Source organism: Caretta caretta, chromosome 1, assembly GCF_965140235.1.
Source record: "Caretta caretta isolate rCarCar2 chromosome 1, rCarCar1.hap1, whole genome shotgun sequence".
NCBI classification, from domain to species: domain Eukaryota; kingdom Metazoa; phylum Chordata; order Testudines; family Cheloniidae; genus Caretta; species Caretta caretta.
Window position 1 is genome coordinate 168,306,643 of NC_134206.1, and position 21,387 is coordinate 168,328,029.

At 36.8% G+C, this 21,387-nt stretch overlaps 1 protein-coding gene across 2 annotated transcripts in view; it reads left to right on the forward strand.

Annotated features, from left to right (window-relative positions):
* Positions 1 to 21,387, forward strand: part of LTN1 (listerin E3 ubiquitin protein ligase 1) — a 40,908-nt gene that overhangs the window by 2,934 nt on the left and 16,587 nt on the right. The window contains exons 2-16 of one of the 2 annotated variants that reach the window (XM_075133280.1): positions 1,488 to 1,691; positions 2,338 to 2,436; positions 4,209 to 4,439; positions 5,313 to 5,365; positions 6,203 to 6,383; positions 7,206 to 7,379; positions 10,131 to 10,321; positions 10,880 to 11,027; positions 11,484 to 12,272; positions 12,891 to 12,932; positions 14,060 to 14,252; positions 15,489 to 15,728; positions 18,532 to 18,685; positions 18,952 to 19,102; positions 20,398 to 20,599. In XM_075133280.1, coding sequence (XP_074989381.1) covers positions 1,488 to 1,691; positions 2,338 to 2,436; positions 4,209 to 4,439; positions 5,313 to 5,365; positions 6,203 to 6,383; positions 7,206 to 7,379; positions 10,131 to 10,321; positions 10,880 to 11,027; positions 11,484 to 12,272; positions 12,891 to 12,932; positions 14,060 to 14,252; positions 15,489 to 15,728; positions 18,532 to 18,685; positions 18,952 to 19,102; positions 20,398 to 20,599 — 3,052 coding nt within the window. Of the gene's footprint in view, positions 1 to 1,487; positions 1,692 to 2,337; positions 2,437 to 4,208; positions 4,440 to 5,312; positions 5,366 to 6,202; positions 6,384 to 7,205; positions 7,380 to 10,130; positions 10,322 to 10,879; positions 11,028 to 11,483; positions 12,273 to 12,890; positions 12,933 to 14,059; positions 14,253 to 15,488; positions 15,729 to 18,531; positions 18,686 to 18,951; positions 19,103 to 20,397; positions 20,600 to 21,387 lie in introns of those variants that run through there. The other variant, XM_075133281.1, reaches the window with a different exon arrangement.

Below are 21,387 nucleotides of genomic sequence, written 5' to 3' on the forward strand. Positions count from 1 at the left end.
AGAACCCATCGTCAGTGTGGGAGCGTGTCTTCTGGAATGGTGGCTGAAGCATGAAGGGACATATGAATGTGTAGCATATATGGCATGTAAATACCTTGCAATATCGGCTACAACCGTGCTATGCAAACACCTATTCTCACTTACAGGTGACATTGTACATAAGAAGCGGGCAGCATTATCTCCTGTAAATGTAAACAAACTTGTTTGTCTTAGTGGTTGGCTGAACAAAAAGTAGGACTGAGTGGACTTGTAGGCCCCAAAGTTTTACATTGTTTTGAAGTGCAGTTATGTAACAAAAAAAAAATCTACATTTTTAAGGTGCTCTTTCATGATAGATTGCACTACAGTACTTATATCAGGTGATTGAAAAATACTATTTCTTTTATTTTTTTACAGTACAAATATTTATAATAAAAAATAATACGATAAAGTGAGTACTGTACATTTTGTATTCTGTGTTGTAAGTAAAATCAATATATCTGAAAATGTAGAAAACGTCTAAAATATTTAAATAAATGGTATTCTGTTATTGTTTAACAGAGCAACTAAAACTGCAATTGATCACAATTATATTTTTTAATCTCGTGATTAACCGCAATTAATTTTTTTAATCGTTGGACAGTCCTACTTTGGAACTCATAGATCTGCTATGGAACACCTCAAAGCATCAATCTTTTTGGAACATCTGTTCTCCGGGCCTTAAAGAAGTGTGAGGCATTGATTAAAATAAGCACAGGATTAACTTCACTGGAACAAGTTAGAGGAGAAGCTAAACAAAAGAAAAGCAATAATTTTCAATAATAATGCAACAAGTCATGTGACGTTGTTATGTACCCTATCTGCTCCATTCCCTTAAATCTTCTCTGGTCACCTTTGTGTTTGTTGCTGATAAAATCTTCAGGGCAGAGACTGTGGTATTTTATTTTATTTTTTCTCTAAAAGACTTAACACTCTTTTTGGGAGCTGTATAAATAATACCCAGTAGCAAGGAGAAAGGGAAGTTAGCAAACTGCAAACCAAATGTTTTTTGTGGGGGGGAGTAAATGTTCTCTTATCAAGTTTGCTGTACTGTTGCAGTCCTACTGTAAGTAAACATCTTAATGAACAAAGTTTAATGGGTAAAGCACACTCCATTATTTTCCTTTTGGAATGGTCTTAATATTTGGGGTGTTTTGCTCTTTGGATTAATTTTATATTGTGAAAATTAATGAAAATATTGATCCTAAGGTTGAAAAATAAAGTTACCATTTCAGATTTCTCTACTTAAAGTCCTGGTTCAATTTCTTAATGATAAGGCATATAATGTGAAATTTTTCCCTTGGAGCAGCAGATCAATTATAAGACGCAAACCTGCAGGCTCATTTCTTCAAGTGTGATGATTTAGGTTGTGCATGAAAATCGTTTCAAAAACCAGCATTTCAGTAAGAAATACAATGGTTTAAAAGGATATGAATAATTAATTGACTTCTCTCTCTTGTTTATATCAGCCCTCCAGCAGTGGCAGAGCTGCAGAGCTCCTTGCCAAGGAACGTGGAACAGTGCCTGGGTTTATTGGCTTTGGAACATCTCAGAGTGATCTAGGATATGTACCGGCAGTCCAAGGAGCAGAAGAAATAGACAGCCTTGTAGATGCTGATTTTCGAATGGTGCTGCGAAAACTCTCCAAAAGAGATGTCATAACAAAATTAAAAGTATGTGTATCCTATTTCCCTTAGTTTACTTTTTAAATATCCTTTAAGAGAAATATAACTTGAAGGTTTATAGGGTGAAATCCTGCTTCCACAGAAATTATTGGTAAACTCCCATTGACTTCAATGAGATCATGGTTTAAGCCATAGAATCTAAAAAAAAAAAATGGTGACAAAATTAGATGTAACAAAAGTACATATGAGACATTTCTAATATTCACTTGTGCAAGGGTTCTTTTGATATTTTTCTTGGGAAGAGGAATATTTTTGTGTAAAGTGCTAGAAAGGAATCTACCAAAATAGTCAATTTTACTTTCACACTAGCAAATTCCATAGCATATACTGTAATTTGTTTAGCATCTTTGAAATACTTTTTGTATGCCTCAAAAGCTTGATTTTGATTGTATGCAGTTTTAAGATGTATTGGAAGACCTTTAGAAATGTCTGTCACCTGGTTCTGATCCTACTGGGAATTTACAAGAGTAACTCCACTTAACTAGTGTGTTTCGACCCAATTGCAAGAAGTGAACCAATTTCTAGTTTCATGAGAATTACAGTACCAGGCAGTAGTTGGTAAATTTAGTAAATTTCAAGATATACTTTCACCTGCAATTTTTCTAATCCCACACTGTTGGTATTTTGATTTTAGGCTATGCAGGAGTTTGGGGCGATGTGTAAGGAAAGAGAATCAGAAGTTGTTAAAGGTGTTCTTCCTTACTGGCCAAGAATTTACTGTAAAATCTCACTTGTAAGTATTAAAGGACTTAGGTTATGACAGAAGTAAACCAACAAATAAAATTGCTCTGGGCAGTTTCTGTGGTAATCCACAAGGCAATCAGATCGATACACCTAATTGTATATTTTTGTGGGTTGGCTAGTTTAAAGAAAAAAAAAACTGTTAGAACTTGGAGAAAAGCACTTGGTCCTAAGTGCACTTGGGATGTATCATCAGGGCAACGTGGGGAAGCTTTCATTGCTCTTGCCTGTGCTGTGCCTGCCCTATGGATAGAAGCTTTCAATCACTAGCACATTTAATGAGCATTATCCAGGTTTTTCAGCTTCAGGTTTCAGCATAAGAAAGCTCTTTGTCCACATACATGCCTATGTAGTCAATGAGAACATCCACAGTTCTATGAGATAGGATAAATAATTTAAAGAATGTAAAGCCTCATGATTTAGGGCATAAACAATTCTCCAACAGGAGTTAGGAAGAAACTTCACCTGTGATAGATTACTCCATAATTGTCCCTTATAAGAATTCTAGCATGTTTCTCTGAAGCATCTGGCACTGTTTGAGGTAGGATACTGGAATAAATGGACCACTGTTCTGATATGTTACAGCAATTCCGATGTTCCTATTAGGACCCACGGAACATAAAAAATCCACTAATATATCAGTGCCAACAAATGCTTGAGGTTTACAGATCAATTATGCATGCTTCATGCAGACTCCCAGATGTTTTTATGGTAATGAGAAAAGTTTCTTAATTGAAGGCAGTTTCCTATTTTCCGTTTCTTGTACTAACCTTTTTTGAACATTAATGGAAAAATCTAGACATGGATACAATATAAATACAGTCATACATTATATATCTTATGCTATAAACAGTAGTTAATGGAATCCAAAGGGATTATAGCTCTTATGTGGTATGCTGCAGTGATGTACAGTTCATGATAATGTTGGTAAAATAAGGCTATAGTCTGCATTTAGGGATTCCAAGGTATTCATATTTCATCAAAATATTTGTAATCTTTAGGATACTCTTCAACCTTTGGGAAGGTGTGTAGCCCTGTACACTTATGGAGGTGTAACTAACACCTCTAACATCTTTAATCAATATAACTGTTCTAAGCAAAGTGTAATATAGCGTTGGTGGTTAAACTAAAAAGACAAATACGCTCTGAACAAAACTATACTAAAAGTAGTTTGTGTCTCTTGTCTGTATTCCAGCATCTAAAAAAATCACAGAAATACTCAAACTAACTTATCCTGTCATATATGATTCAAGGTTGCTTTAAGATATGATTCCTCTATTTTCCATCCCCACTCTCTTTGATGACAATACTGTTAATATAGAAAGGTTATTTAAGAAATTGAAGGGCATTCCTGTGATGAAGATTGGATTCTGCAATCTGTATTCAAGCTACTGGTCCCATTAAAGTCACTGAATCAACAGGATTACTTGCATGATTAACAATTAATCCTAAAAGTTAGAAGATATACACCCCAAATCAATTATTAGTTCTTAAGACTTTACTTCTAGACATTATTAACTGAAATGTTTTGCATTGTTTATGACTAATATTGTTTCATTGATGACAAGGATGGGGGATTAGTGAATATAAGCCTTTAGGTTTGGGGTATAATGACTTAATTTGAAACCATACAATTGAATACAGACAACTTATTGTTTTGAGTGGGGGAAGTTGGGACATGATAGCAGAGCAAAAGAATTTGTGCTTTGGTATTCTTGGTATCAGAAAATGTATTTCTTTTAAAAAATCTTTATTTTAAAACAGGATCATGACCGCCGTGTTCGAGAAGCAACACAGCAAGCTTTTGAGCAACTTATTCTTAAAGTAAAGAAACATTTGGCTCCTTATTTAAAAAGTATCATGGGATACTGGCTTATTGCTCAGTGTGATACTTACTCCCCTGCAGCATCGGCAGCTAAAGTGGCATTTGAGACAGCTTTCCCTTCAAGTAAACAACCTGAAGCCTTAGCATTTTGTAAAGAAGAAGTTCTGAACGTGAGTTTAGAGAATAAATACTATGTCTTTAAAGCTTTATGCAAGTTGTTGTCATCTGTTAATGAAGAGAGAAGGTTTTTTTTCTTGCAAATGTTAACTCATGCATTCTTTGCATTTGCATTCAGAAAGGTATAGTCTCTTCTCAACTGAAACTCCTATTAATGCTAATGGAGATTGAGATGAGGATACATTCCCCAATATCTCCCTTAATTTTTCATACACACTAAGGCTGCATGGGTCTGTAGAGCTATGTGGATGTATAGGAACTAATTTCTTTGCTTTGCATTTCCATATGCACAGCAGATGATGCTCAGTCACCATGTAGGTTCCAAACAGCACTTACCTGTCACTGATAACAGATGCTGGCAAAATATTCAGTTGAACTGGTTTAACTGCAGTAGTAGACTCGACCAATTTCTGAAAGCATGGTTGAACCTTGTGCTGTGCAAGATGTATCTACGTTAGGAAATCTATGTCTGGAGCAGAGCCATTTGAAGTAGGGAAAAATTAGATTACAAGATTGATGGTTGTTATTATAAAGCCCTGATATGGAATTTTTTAATGTTTTTTATATGGGACTACTCTCTGTCAGAACAGTGGCTGTATGGTCTAGCAGTGATCGGATCATGGGACCAGGAGTCAGGAAACCAAAGTTCTGACCCTGGCTCTGCCATTGTCTCCTATGACCTGGATTGGTCAATTCAACTGTCTTTACTTTTGTTTCCTCATTTGTAAAATGTGCCTAATAACTACCTGCCTGCATCAGAGGGGTGTTGAAGCTTCATTATTTAGTGCTTACTCTCATGTGACTAACTTACAGCTCGTGGTTAACTTTCACATATGAAAAAATAAGTTTTCCTGTATTTTGTCTAGATGCTGCAAGACCACCTTCTGAAAGAAACACCTGATACACTCAGTGACCCACAGTATGTTTTTCTACTTCAAAATTTATAGTTTAAAAGTTTTTTCTTTCAAAAATTGTATTTTGTTAATTTCAGTAAATGTAAAATGTATTTCACAAGGGAACAAACTGTAGATTTTTGCAGAAAATAAAAAGTAAATTTTATTAACGACATATTATGCCTTATGCAGTTCTATAGAAAATACTATTTTTTCTAGGGAAGTGCCTTTTTCTATTCTTCACATCAAGCCTGTACAGCTAGCTGCCACAACAGCCTGTATTTCAGTATGCTACCATGGGTGGCAACTGTGCTTGGGAATCTTGCTGGAACTGTGCTTTTGGGCTAGCAGCACGCTTAACCCTGTGTTGTGGTGGGGAACAAAGCCAGGCAGCAGCAATGATGATAGTGTTGGCTAAAATTTTCAGAAGCACCTACAAACTTAAGAATCTAAATTCTGTTGACTTACAATGAGACTTAGGCATCAAAATTCCTAATTCATTTCTGAAAATTTTACCCATTGTCTAGTAATTCTTTCTGTCTGATTTATGTGTATCATTGAGTAGCTGGAGGGCAGAATTGCTTGACACAGGGCATTAGGAACTGGAGGAGACAACAAAAGAGGGGGAAAATGAACTTCTGAAAATACTGTTTTAGCTAGAATTTTGCAGTGTAAACGTTTTTATTGTTTAACACCCGCACGCCTTATGGAAAGTTCAGTGTAGTTAAATACACATAGCTGCAATCTCTAGGATGAATCCTAGGATTTTCTTTTCAAAATCGTATGAGAAGCTCATTAAAGAATATACACATTCTGCTAGTTTTCAATTAATGCGTTAAACTTGTTTTTGTTTTTTACCTGAGAACTGTACCGGAGGAAGAAAGGGAAGCCAAATACTTTCGAATTCTGACATGTTCCTTGTTAGCCTTAAAGAAGTTGCTTTGCATGTTGTCAAAGAATGAGACTCATTCACTGGAAGAAAAGCTAATACCCCTTCAATCTCAGAACAAATTTTGGAAATATGGCAAGCACAGCATACCTCAGGTATCTGAACCTTTTTATACTATCTTTATTTTTATAGGCTTTTTCTACAAAAGCAACACTTGAAAACTTAGGGCACTAAGCCATCCCAAATATTGTGGAAGAAAGAAAGAACCGGGTGCCTTGCCCAGCTGTGTTTAAAAGAGTCTTCCAATCACAAGACATATTGACCCTGCTATAGGCAAACAAGCGTCTGAGTAATCTCCTCCAATTTGTTCCTTTGAGGTAGGCATCTGCTTATTTGGAATTTGTGGCTGAAATACAGCCCTTTAAAATTCTTGTTAAAGAAGCAAGCTCCATAAACTTATGGATACATTTAGGCAGGTAATTTTCTAAATTATTGGATTGACCTTCATTCTGCCAAGAATTGTTGTTTGTGTTTATCAGTGCAGAACAACTACAGCATTACATTTCAGTGTTGCATAAAATATTCGTTTAGTCTGTCAAAGCATTTTGGGATGCTTGTGGATAAAAGGTACTCCATAAAAGGAAGATAAGCATTCTGCATAATGTTGTACTTTTAAAAAATATATAATCTTCTCTTCCAGTATATGATCTCTTAAAAAACTTTTGTCACATAATTTCCCTGTTTTTAAAAATCTGTTACAGCTCTGTGCACTAACTGAAAATTTGTTGTTTTGATTTTTGTGTGTGCTAAATCAAATGTATTTCAGACATGCTTGTGTTCATATACCATTTCTTTTTAAAGTAAATCAAAGTATGTAATTAACAAGCATGGGGAAATTAGACTTTTGATTTGTAGTAGTGAATAAATATTGTAATCCATGGTTTACTGAAATATTTTGTTTTTGTGGCTTACTTTAGGTTCGCTCCGCTTTTTTTGAGTTAGTTTCTACTTTCTGTCAGCTCCTTCCTGAATCAATGAAAGTTGAAGGACCAAGAGTTTGTCCCGCAGTTCTTCTCAGTATTGATGACAGTGATGCAGTGGTGTGTCCAGCTCTTTGGGAATCTGTGCTTTACGTCCTTGTTACCATTGAGGTAATGCAGGAAACTAAATGAGAACTTCTTTTCTTTAAAAGTCAGAGGCTAGTGGTCTGTTCAAATATGTCAGACTTAATCTTTCACATCATACCAGTGCCCTCGGTTTGGGGTTAAGCAGAAGATATCAGTTTAACATAAAGTAACCATTGTGAACCCCTTACTACTGCAAACAACCCTTCCTCCTTCCCTCCCTCCACTATAAGGGCCTGATTTTCAGAGGTACTCCGCACTCACAGCTCCACTAAAAGTAAATAAAAATTGTGTATGTCCATTATCTCTGAAAAGCAGACAGGAATTTAGCATGTAATTAAACTGAAGTTGTGACATTTAAGAACTTCACAAGTACATAAAATAGCTTTTAAAAGTACAAATATTTCTCTATTGAATTATTTATTAGAATTTATAAAAAATGATGTCCAAGTTGGTCTCTAGTCACTGTTTAGTTAGAGCCTGATACTGTAGCCACTCAACTCTTCAGATAAAATCCTGGTTTCGCTGAAGTCAGTGGAAATTTTTCATTGACTTCAGTGGGGCCAGAATTTCGTTTAGTGATTCCATAGTGTCCTTTTTGTAACTGGTGTTGGATGTATCTTGTAATTGTTGGCATGACCTATAATCATGTATGAAAATCAGCCTTCTGTTTACTTCATACATTATCAGTTCATATAATAAATGTAACTTTGACAATGTTTTTTCCCCCTAGAATATTTTTTTGTGCCTTTTGGCTTTCATACAAAATTTAACTTATATGCAGTGTTGTTGTAACTGTTTTGGTCCCAAGTTATTCGAGAGTCAAGGTGGGCGAGGTAATATCTTTTATTGGACCAACTTCTATTGGTGAGAGAGACAAGCTTTTGAGCTTACACAGAGCTCTTCTTCAGGTTTGGGAAACTTACTCAAGGCAGGTCTACACTTCAGTGAAGATACTACTACACCGATGGGAGAAGGAAGGTGGGGGGGAAGCAACTGCGGGGAATTGTTAGTGGGTTATAGATTGTTTTAATAAGCCATACATACAGTTTATTCAGTCCATGATTTTTGGTGTCTAGCAAAATTATGAATTTAAGATCCCAGGCTTGTCTTTTGAAAGTGTTGTGTAGGTTTCTTTTGAGGATGAGGACTGAGAGGTCAGATTTAGAGTGATCGCTTTGTGAAAAGTGTTCACCCATGGATGATGTGGGTTTTTTTTGTCTTTTATCATTTTCCTATGTGAGCTCATTTGAGAGTGTAGTGACTGTCTGGTTTCACCCACATATTTGCTATTGGAGCATTTAGTGAACTGGATGAGGTACACCGATATTGTGATAGCCATATGTAGGACCCATGTATCTTTAAAGTTGTGTTATGTGGGGTGTTGATCATTGTAAGAATGGAGATATGTCTGCAGATTTTGCATCTGTTGTTCTGGCAGGTTCTAGTGCCGCTTTGAGTTGGTGTGTCCTGGTCTGTGGGGAGCTTGCTTCTGATAACGAGCTTGGAGAGGTTGGGGGCTTGTTTGAAAGCCAGAAGAGGGGATTCAGGAAAGTATAGGTTGTAGTTGTTTGATGATACCCTCTATGGGTTTCAATGAGGGTGGTAGGTGATAACTAGGTGTGTGCAGTTGGAGGGGGTTTTATTTCTGTACTGAAACAGGTTCTCTCAGGGTATCTGAGTGGCTCATTCCATGATGTGATCTACTTCTTCTGGCCTTCAAACAACCTTCCAACCTCTCCAAACTCATCATCGCAAGTATGGTCTGAATAGAGACACTGGATTTAGGCCTTATTAAACAATCTATAACCAACTAACAACCCACCTTCCCCCTCAGCTACCTCCCACTCCCTCCCTCCCTTTCCTCCCTGTGACTGGAAGGGTGTTATGGGCCACTTCACCTTGAATGTCCATTGAAATGTGCGTTAACTAATGCTAAACAGTCTTTTCCACCTTGTATTTAGCTGTGACACTCTGAGGCCAGGTCTACACTACAGACCTGTATCGGTATAACTACATCACTCAGGGGTAGACATAACCCCTTGTGTAGACAGCGATATGTCAGTAGGACAGCTTCTCCCGTCAAAGTAGTTACTGCTTCTTGGGAAGGTGGATTAACTATGCCATCAGGAGATGCTCTTCCATTGGCATAGGAACGTCTTCACTGAAGCACCACAGCAGTGCAGATGCAGCACTGTACATGAAGTCTAGCCCTGAATAAGTTTCCCAGACCTGAAGAAGAGCTCTGTTTAACTTGAAAACTTGTCTTTGTTACCGATAGGAAGTTGGTTTAATAAAAAAATATACTTATAGTTGATTTGTCACAGTTCATAATTTAAAACTCACTGCAAAATACTAATATTTATAACTGTAGTGACTCTTTATGAAACCTAACACCTGTTTTTTGGGGGTGATGGGTTAAACCTGGGACTGTCATAAAAGTAGCAATATATTATAGTAAGCTATTTTACAAAGCAGTATAATGGGTCAAAAGATCACTGAAGACAAAACCTTCTTGATTTAAGTATATTACCCAGAAGATCTCTGCTGTGGTAAAACAAGATTTGGTTCTGAAGTCTCCTAAACCTTAAAATTCACTAATTTAAATGGAAATGTTTAGAGAGAAAATGAGTTTTAAAAATACTCATGGCAATTTAGATTTGGTGATAGCTTGCTCTTACTGCAGCGTAGGGAACTAGACTAGATGACCCACCTGAGAGGTCTTCCAAACCAACTGAGTCTGGTTTAATTTATTCCTATAATTATTTCTTTCTGTAGGACTGTTGGAGTCATGTAAATGCCAAAAAAGGAGTTCTGCCAAAGCTATGGATAGTACTTCGAGAGGGCGGACGAGGTCTAGCTACTGTTATATATCCTAATCTCTTGCCATTGATTAGCAAGGTACCTCATGGCATTACAGAACCAAAGCTGGACTTTTACAGAACTTTTTTCAGCTCAATAATTCAAGGGTATGAGCCACAAATTCATGACATTAGATTAAATATTTATTATAATAAATTATTTATGTTTGGAACCAAATGGAAAGAAGGTTACGTTACTTAAAGCATTTTAAAATATGTAAATATCAGAAACTGAATTCTGTACGCTGTCTGCCTGTCTTCTTCTTCCTGCTGTGATCCCTTGTCCCTTTCTCTCTTCAAGACTGCACACACAAAGCATAAGTTTAAAAAGTGGCACTATATTGGGTGCATTTAAAACTTTAGATTCAGTTAAATAGTAGAGGCTGCATTTGTCTGTTAAGCCACAAATGTGTTTAATCCTTAATTGTATTTTTATGAATAAGTAAACTAGGCTAAAAAGCCATGCTTAAATGCCCACGTTTCTAGTTCTGATTTATGTAGAACTTGTTTTCCTGAATTTTTATTTTGAGGTCACTTATAGATTTTCTTATCCCTTTTTCCTCAAATGAACAGCACCTATGGTATTACATTAAAGCATGGTAATCAGATTGTAATCAAGGAACAATGACTATTTCTTTTTATGTCTCCTGATTTACATGTATTTAGGTTGTCAAGTGAACGAACCATAGCTAGCCATTCAGAGTGTTCTGCAATCATATCTGCATTTATGGAATGTTTACGATTTGCCATGCTACAGAATTTAGGTGAAGAAGATGAACAAAAACAAATTCAGCAGATGCTTATATGTGATCAGGTATATATTATGTAAATATTTTAAAAGTTCTTGTTCTTGGTTTTGCAATTTCACAATTTTAACTTGAACAAAATTGTGAAACACATCAATGCAAATGTATTCACCAATAAAAAAAAAATCCCAGAGAAGTTAAGAAAAAATAACTTTTAGCTGTGTTTCTATATCCTCCTTCCCATAAAACCAAACCTGACAGAGTGCAGAATTTTTGATAGAAACCCCAATGTCTTTAACAATAAAGTATAAATGTAATGGATAGGGGTCTGTAAATGTTTAATAGAAGAGGTTGGGTGGGTTAGACGGTTTGCTAATTCTGTTTTCAGGATTGCTGTTAAATTGATATTTAATAGATGTTAAACACTTTATTTTGCAGAGCTTCTTGAGATTGTTAATATTAAAACTGTTGTCCAGTTGTGTAAATATTTAGTTACTAAAACTTCCTTGCATTTCTGTTTGTAGCTAGTTCCTCTCATTGAAGTTGTGCTTAAAGAGAGCAGGTTACAAATTGGTCCATTGTTTTACCAAATAGCAGAAATATTGAGCTCCTGGGAAACAAAGACAGAAATCTTAAATGATGATGGCACAGCTGTAACTTTCCGGAGACTCTTGTCGAATTTCTGGGACAGTCTCTCAAAAATGTATGTACTCCATGCTGATGCAGCAGATGCTGATGAGAAATCTTTGGTTGCTATATCCTGTATGCTACAAATTCTGCAGAACCCAGAGAGCTCTGTGAAACCAAGCAAAAGAAGAACCATAAAGATCAGATTTACAGATGAGAATGAATCTGAAAGAAACACAGAGAATGGGAAGTCTGCTGAAGTGACAAATAATGGTGAATCTGAAATACTGATTGATCCACCACATATTTTGTTTCTAAGGAAAGAACCTTTAGAAGATTTAGTCTGTATCCTCGCTGAACTGAGTATTGTGTATATCAGTGAACAGAAGTCTGATCGGCACTTAAAGTTTCTCTCTGCTCTGCTCAACTCCTTCCCTTCTAGCAGAGTTTTTCAAGTGCTGTTAGAGCAGGAAAATGGTGTGAATGCTGCTCCGACTGAATCCCAGGAAGATGTAAAACTTCAGCATGAAAATCCATCAGTACAGTTTCTGCATCAGAATTTAATAGCTTGGTTGAAAGAAGACTGGAGGAAAGAGACAGATTTTCTGGTTGATATTTTGTATAGTGTCCTTAAGTGTTGTAACAATAATACAGAAAGAAAAAATATTCTTGATGACTTAACTAAGGTAAGGCTTTCTTTTTTACTTTGCAAATAGAAGAATTTATATAATGACTATCCTGTGGGCTACAACAGAGAATGAGAATAATAGTGATTTTGGATCTGGAAAATGTATTCTGACTCAGAGTAATATATTTGTTTTGGATAAATCTGACAGAGGGAAGATGGAATTAAGAGAGTTTGGAATTCGAATACTAGGAAAGGTGTTATGACATTGATATGCTTATCCCCCTCACTTGATATAAATATACTGTACTGAAAATAATGAATACATCTTTAGATTTTTGTTCCTAAATTACCACCTTTTTTCTTCATACAATATGATTTATAGTATTAATCTGTAGTTTTTCTCTTAACCACAGTGACTTCTACCCATTTTGATCTAGTTGATGGGGGAAACTTAGGTTGCCATGGAATTGGGCAATTATAATTTCTTTCATTGATTATTGGCTGCTAAATAGTCATAATTATGGGATAATCTTTGCTCGCTACTAAGGCTTGACAACTTCTACACATCCTTTTCAGAAATTAAAATTAGACAATAAATAGAGATTGCATTAAGCTTTCTTTTCCTAATGGAATATGTTTTATTAACTATATTTTTATTTATTTGTTTTTCCACTAGATGGATCTGAAATGGAGTATTTTCCTACAAGTAGTTCAAAAGGTATCTTCTTTGGGAATTTTATTCTTATTTTGCCTGCATACTTTTGGATACTTTCCAATCTTTAATTGATAGGTAAACTGGAGTAGACTACAAACTAGTCTGATTTTCGTAGTTTGAAAATCTAGTAGTAATTAAATTTGAAACAGTTCTGTTTTATTATAACTTAAATATAGCACCTCTCTTACAAGCCCATGGTAGATAGCATTAGAAACTGAAGCACTTCCTTCAGGGGTTCTCAAACTGGGGTCGCTGACGACCCTGAGCCCCCATAAAATTAAATTACCCCCTTCTTCCTGTTTTTAATTTATATAGGTGTGGGGGGGGTCACACTCAGAGGCTTGCTGTGTGAAAGGGGTCATCAATACAAAAAGTTTGAAAACCACTGATAGAGGCACGGCATTGCCTGTATTGTAAACTTCCATCTTCAGTACGTCTCATCTCTGATATAGACGGGCTCCTTTTTCATTCATAGATAAGAATCTCTAATGTGGTCAGTTGTGTGGCATGATGTTATACAGATTTCCATTCCCCTGAGCCATTTAGTCTCTACAAAACAGGATAACACTGTGCATATGTACTTTAGAAAGAATGAAGTGTAAATTCAACCACTATTTGGAAACCCCAGAAATACTGACTAATTAGGACCAAGTTATTTTACTTTATAGGCATTTGTATAGCGTTTATTGCCATATTATCTGAGCAACTCACAAACATTAATACATTTATTCTTGCAACATGCCTGTGAAGTAAAGTATTATTATCCCCATTTTTACAGATAGGGAACAGAAGCACAGAGGAATTTGTGTCTTGCCTTAAGTGATATGTGAAGTTGGTAGCAGAGCTGGGAACTGAACCCAGATCTTGTGATGCCCAGTATCAATGTCATCCCTCCTCACTTATGGATGCCTCACACTTCAAAATTCTTTCCTATTTTTTCTTTTTTATTATTTATAATAATAATTGGCTCATCACCTAGCAGAATTTTACCCCAGTATATAACTTGGCATTAGTTTCTGAAAAAACGCTGACATTATAACTTGGCATTAATGTATAAAGGCTAATACATACTAATCCTATACCCTTAAAGTTATTAACCTTGCAAAAATAGTTATTGTCTTGTAATTCAGGCATGCTCGGACTCAGTGAAACATTCATTAGTCTCTGGGTGGCTGAAAGGCGATGTACTAGGGGAGAAGCTCGTAATACTAGCAGATGATCTGTGCTATAAGGGTTTGAAAACCACAACAGCCTCATCGGAATTGTACTGTTCAGAAAGGTGGACCCTCCTGAGCTTGGTATTATCACAGCATGTTAAAAATGGTAGGTGAATTGCTACTTGGAAAAAAAGAAAAAGAACTTCTTGAGGTTTTTCACCCTATCACATTTTGTAACCTCTAGATGCTTCTCTGTTTATATTTACCTGAGCTAGTATACTATGTCCTTTTAATTTCATTAAAACTAACTTGGAATAGTGACTGGATATCCTTCCATTTCCATGCACCTGTTGACAGGATTAGTGTTAATCTTCTTTCTTTTTAGATTTTCCTGTTCTCTAATTGTATAATTGTTCAGTGCAAAGATTGGTTTTACTAAATGATCAACTGCGGAATAGACCATACAATCTGAAGTTTACTGTTCAAAAAGTAGTGTCAAATCAGAAGGGGTTATGGATCCACATCACAGCCCTCTGACCTCAGACAACAGAAACAATTTATAAGTCCTAAATCTGCTTATTTGGGGCACATACACTGAGAGATGTATGGTACACCTTTGTGAGTAACTACCTGTTCCACCTTTTGCTTCTCTTGTGTGGCAAGTGTCACCTACACCTCGGTATTAATGAGTTTCATATTCTGCTGTATTACCCAATTTTAAAGTCAATGTATTTATAATGCTATCATTTTGTTTAGCTTGCTGGTATTTATTAAAATGCTTGCAGTAATGTTTCCTAGTTTATTTGAAGGCTGAATTCTTTTTGGTGCCCAAGAAGTGGTTCATAATTGCCTAAGAGATGCACCAGTAAGATGAATGCATACTGTAGAATAGATAGATCTTCATAATATTATTGTGTTTTGCTGTTGGGTCCCAGAGGAAGGTGCGGGAAACTTGCTCGCCACTCCAGAAAAGTAGTCAGACAGATTTGTTGGTTTAAATGACCTAATGCGGTGCTCCAGGATTGAATGTTTGCCTTATCATGAGTCAGGGTCAGGCATTTCAGTGGATGGCTATGGGACTGGAGGTATTACTGCAAGTATACCATCCTGAGGTCCCTTCCAACCCTGATACTCTATGATTTTGTGCAGAGTGCCTGTGTAACAAACTACCAAGAATATGTTGGGTGTGTTCCATCAGGTGTTGAAGAGCGAGGACATCTTTGACCAGAGTGAAATGAATCAAGCTTTAGCACAAAATTAAAGCAGGCTCTCCCCTTGATCTTGCTTTCAAGATTAGTGAATCTGGAAAAGCAGGCAGACACTGTTTATAGCATCTGATGGCTTCCGTAGGATCTTACTTGTCACAGAGTAATCATAAAGTCTCTCTTTTTTTTTTTAATAGAGTCCTTGATTGGTGAAATTTATGTTGAAAGAATTATTGATAAACTTCAAGCAGCTCTTTCAAAAGCTAAGGATCTTTCTGAAGCTGGAAATACTGAACCATCAGTATCGTTCATATGTGATGTAGCCTCTAACTTTTTCAGCTCAGTTAAAGGGTGCTTACTGATGACATCTTCCGAAGACTTGTTGTTCACTATTTTCCAACTGTGTGCTCAGAGCCAGGATGCTACGTACTTGCCAGGTAACCCAATGCAAGAATTACTTTGCAAACTAAAAATCTGACTTTGGAACATTTATTTTTCTGATTATATTTGCATGTGTGTTTAGTGTTGGTTTGTATTAAAGATTGATCTTCATGGCAGTAGTAAAGCCACCTCCAGAAATTTAAGATTTTATGCAAAAAACCCCCCATAACTCCAAGTAATATTCACATAAAGCAGGATCAATGTTTCTCAATTGTTCAGTGATAGCTAGAGCTGTGCAACATTTTTCAGATGAATACTTGCAGTTTCTGGTTGACCAAAACTATTCTCTAATTTGCCAAATAGTTTTGACCAAACTGAAGAAGTCATAACATTTTGGTAATGTTGAAACATTTTGTTTTGACCTGAAAAACTTTATTTAGACTTTCAGACATTTTGACAAAAGGAAAGGATTCAAGAACAGGTGCTGGTGGTGGTACTTCCCTTTTACACTGTGGCCCATTGGTCAAGGCAATCACTTAGGATATGGGAAACCTGAATTCAGTTCTCCCTTCTGCCTGATGAGAAGGTGGGGATTTGGGTCTCCCACATTGCAGGGGAGTGCCCAAGCTACTGGTCTATAGGATATTTTGATATGGGGCTTTCTCATTCTCTTCTCATGAAGCTGTTCTACTTTTTAATAAATAATTAGTCATTAGAGCCAGGACTTTGAACTTGGATCTCCTTCCTCTCTGGTGAGTGCCCTAATCCCCAGGCTATAGACTCATTTTTGCTTTCTTTTCCTGGTCCATGATGACAACAGATAGTCATAGAATGACTATGAATTGTTACTGAGAATGACAATGGTTGCGTATTGAAGGAGATGTTGCCTGTGGGACCCCTGCCTTATTTGTTGAAGAAGTTGGAAGGTGTGGAATAAATGAAGGAAGGGATTGCAGGAAGAAGAAGGAGGGTCTCATGGTTAAGGCAGTTGAATGTTGTCCTGGAGAATTGGAGTCTGTCCCTGCATCTGCCACAGAGTTCCTATGTGATGCTAATCAAGTCGCATCATGACCACCTGTGTTTTTGGGGTTTTTTTTGTTTGTTTTTTAAAGTTTGGTATAGCAGTGTTTTTTTTTTTCCCTGTATGCTTGGTTTGAGACTCCAGTGTCTGATTCGCTGAGAACTAGGGTCTGATTTGCTAAACATTCACAGTTGCAACTGAAGTCAATGAGAGCTGTGCTTTGAACATTGCTGTATAATTCTTTGTACTCTGAAAAATCAGATTTTGTGCATCTCAAATTTATTGAATACTTTTTACCTTAATCTCTCTGTGCTTTAGTTCCCCGTCTGTAAAATGAGCATAATGCTACACTCTTATCTCAATGGGGTGTTGTAAAAATAAATGCATTAGTATTTGTGAAACACTCTGATGATATAGTAAAGAGCACCATAGTGAAGCCCATGAAGAAATTAATAATTCTGTTTTTAGAAAGTGTTTGAATAGCGTGCAGTAAATAAGGCCTGGGATCACACGTGAACAATGAGGAGAAAATAAAATAGTGAGTGGCTGCGCATTAAGTGAGCACCATCCATTCTGTGCACTGACTAAGGCTGGGGTCCTGTGGGGAAAAATAGTATGTGGTCATGAGGGACTTGAACTACCAGACATCTGTTGGAAAAATAAAATGGCAAAACACAAAATGTCCAATAAGTTCTTTGAGTGATTTGGGGACAACTTTTTGTTTCAGAAAGTGGAGGAAGTAACCAGGTGGACAGCTGTTTTATACTTAATTCTGAATTGGTTATGAAACCAAAGTTGGATGCGTAGTACTGGAACTAGCGTGTGGGGGGTGCTGCAGCACCCCCTGTCTTGAAGTGGTTTCCATCATATACAGGGTTTTACAGTTTGGTTCAATGGCTCTCAGCCCCCCCACTATACAGATTGTTCCAGCGCCCCTGGTTGGATGGCAGTTTGGGTGAAAGTGATCATGAAAACGATCCTAGGGAAAGGAAGGAGTGAGAGCTGCAGAATAAGAACAATGGACTTTAAAAAAGCAGACTTTAACAAAGTCAAAGAACTGGTAGGTAACATCCCATGGGAAGAAAATCTAAGAGATAAAGGAGTTCAGGAGAGCTGGCAGTTTCTCAAGGAGACCATATTAAACACACAAACTGCCAACTATCCCAATAGGAAGACTAGGAAGTGGCCAGTATGGCTGCATCAGGAGCTCTTTAATGACCTGAAAATCAAAAAAGAATTTTACAAAAAGTAGAAATCTGGACAAATTGCTAAGAAGGAATACAGAAGAGTAGCATAAACATGTAGGGACAAAATAGGAAAGGCTAAAGCACAAAGTGAGTTACACCTAGCAAGGGACATAAGAGGCAATAAGAAGAGGTTCTTCAAATACACTGGGAGCAAACACCAACAGGGATAGTCCATGTTTACTTGGCCCTGCCTCAGTGCAGGGGGCTGGACTTGATGGCCTCTTCAAGTCTCTTCCAGGCCTACATTTCTATGATTCCATGTAATTAAAAATGATATCATAATACATATGCACAAGATGGCCAAATTAAGGTTGCTCAGGCATCCTTAATTCTGACATTTCCTAACAACTTTTGTATGCTTGACTTTTCAAGGTGTGTGTGTGATAGTTATATACATGTTTTACTTACTTTTATAGTAAATGTAAGAGGGTCCTGCACATTTTTGACTTCAAATAATTGGTTAACAACCTAAAAAGTTTGAGAAACACTACTTCACATGTTAACAGAGCAGTGATGTAGTGAATGTGCCCACCATTATGCAGTTTGTAATTCTGCAGTTCATGTTTTAATTACTTTATTTTTTGTGTTTAGATTTACTTGTCAATAAACTAAAGCACACTTGGTTGTCTGGCCTCAATTCACTTGTGTATGAGGTTGGCTATATGCAGAAACAGAGCACCTTCTTGCATAAATCTGCATTGTGGGTCAGGAATCAAATTCAGTTTTCCTCTTTGGATGTTAAAAGGTAACTATGTTTACTGCATATCTGTTGGTTTTGGGATATTAAAATATGAAATAATCAATTCAAAACTAATGCTTTTACAGCATCTGCCTATACGTAAGTCCTAAATAATGAAAATGTTTATTATTCTGTCTGTGAGGTAAGAGCATGACCTAAAATGCAAAGTGAAAAGCCATTGATGCGGCCTGGTACTGATGTGAAATGTCTTATCTTGTTGTCACATGATTGTGCTTAATTTCTCAGGAAGAATTTTTTTTCCACTTTTTCAGCCTTCAGGTTTTGATCTCTGCAGTTAATGATTTGTTGACTAAGCTACTGGAAGCTGGTGAACTGTCTGGTTGTCTTCTGGAAGCTTATTTTGGATGTATTACTCCAAACAGCTCTGAATGGGAAAAGTTGCGAGAATCTCTACCCACTGAGGTATGAAAACGACTGCAGTCTGAAAGCTACTGCCCAATGAAATAGCTGCTATATGTACAACCTGGGCTGCTTTCTCTGTAATCTTTCCTGCTTAATCTCTGGAGCAGTGTGGTTGGAAATGATGTGAAGTATGCCTCTCTTTCTGTTGCCTGTCTAGTTTCTACCTCCTCAACTTTGTGAGGTCCAGGGGCAAAATGCTGCGCGGTGCTGTGCTACTCTGGCCATGATCCAGCACAACACTTACGCACATGCTTATCTGTACATATAGGAATAGTCCCATCGAAGTCAGTGAATATTTACAATTAAGCACATGTTAAGTGCTGAGCTGGAACAAGGCCAAAGTGCTCAGAAGCTTGTAGTTCAAGGTCCAGATGAGAAAGCAGCAGAGGTGGATGAGTCCCTTTCCATATTGGAGGGGAAGGTAGGGGTATGTGCGTGCGTATGAGGGCCATATATGCACAGAACATTTAGGCTGTTGTATCCCTAATGATGCTATACAAAATTTGCAAATATAAAAACTCCCCTGTTTTTGGATTCTACATAAAATACTGTTTAAAGGACATTGTCAACTTGCTTTACTTTGCAATTTACTGGGTTAAAAAATGCAGTTTCTGATAGTGACCTCTTAAAAGTAAATCCTGTGTAAAAATAATCCTTTTATAAGACTTGTATTGTTCCTCTGCTGCTGTTTATAGTCTTTTCAACTGATTTAGTGACTACAGAGAGAAAACAGTGAAACTTACTGTCCTCAAAGTGCTGTCAAATAGGCAGAGTAAACTGAAAAAAACATAAATCTATTTTTCCTTAACTACTGTCCGGGTATAATACTCATAGTATTACTTGCAACTATACTGTGTATACAATTTTCAGACATAAATGCAATTTTGAAGTTACAAGTGTCTTTTTAATTTGGTTGGCAATATGATTGAAATTAGACAGAAAAGGACTTTAAATTTAAATTAGAAATCCCTCACCAATAACCTTGCTACAGCAGTTAGACCTGTGTTGGGAATAGTCTCCAGTTAGGGTACCTTTACTGGCTATTGTTATGAACACGTGGGAATCTCAGTGTGGGAACTTTAAGTGACATTGTAAGTAATTTTGAATTTGAAAAGTTACACAAATGCATCCGAAGAAGTAAGCTGTAGCTCACAAAAGCTTATGCTCAAATAAATTGATTAGTCTCTAAGGTGCCACAAGTACTCCTTTTCTTTTTTACAAATGCCTAAGTCTTTATATTATTCTGTAAAAGTTGCAAGTAATTGTGGACAGCTCCTTTCTTGTGTTCATTACAGTGGTTACACAAGCCTCTTTTGGAAGGAAGACTGAGCGTGAACTGTGAGCATTCAGGAACAGAGGTTAAGCTATGCAAAACAACTAAACTTCCAAACCATCTGTGCACTGCAGCGTTGTTAAGTAAAATGGCACTACTTATACAGGAACACGGGGTGGTGTTTGAAAACCACGATGCAGAAAGGAAGAAAATTGAGAATATAAGTAAGTAAGAATGGTAAAACTAAAGAGCAGTTGATTTTATATAGTAGTTGTAAACCAGATTGTATCAATTGGTGGAAGCAGTTATTAATGAAAAGTTTGGAATATAGCTAACTGACATTATTACTTTATCCTGTATCTTTTACAGTTGTTGCTCTGATCCTGCTTTAAGTGCACAGGTATCTTTTAGTGTGGTGTTTATATATCTAGAACCCTTCTGGCTTTTCATTTTTTTTCTTGTATTCATACTCTCTCAACTAACCTCTTAGCATACACTGAGGTAAAAATAGTTCTTTGTCAAAATACCGGCTATCCCAAAACACTGCCTGTTGCATGGTGAGCATACATGCAATGTATCCATGATAGCGTATTGGTACATTTTGAGTGTTAGGCATGAGATTGGAGACGTTATTGCAATCATTTTTCTTTTCCTCATCACTCTATCCATATCTCCCTCTTGTTCAGTCACTTTTACTTGTGAAGTGGCTTAATTATTTTCATGTTCTTAAATCAGATCTGACCATGGATGTTGTGCATTTTATGAAGTAGTGATGCCACTCCATGTTCTTCTTCTGCCGCTATTGAAGAGACATGTAACTTCTCAGTATGGTCCTTTATAAGAGGACGAAGAAGAAACAAACACACAGTAATTCAAGAACTGGTTTTAACTTCAGACTGGGGTTACTATCTGAAATTCGGTCTTGACTGCCTACTTTAGGACCAGCAGCCAGGAAAATTAGAGCCAAGAAGAGTAAGCTAATACGAAGTTGTAGGAGAGGAGTCACTAACTA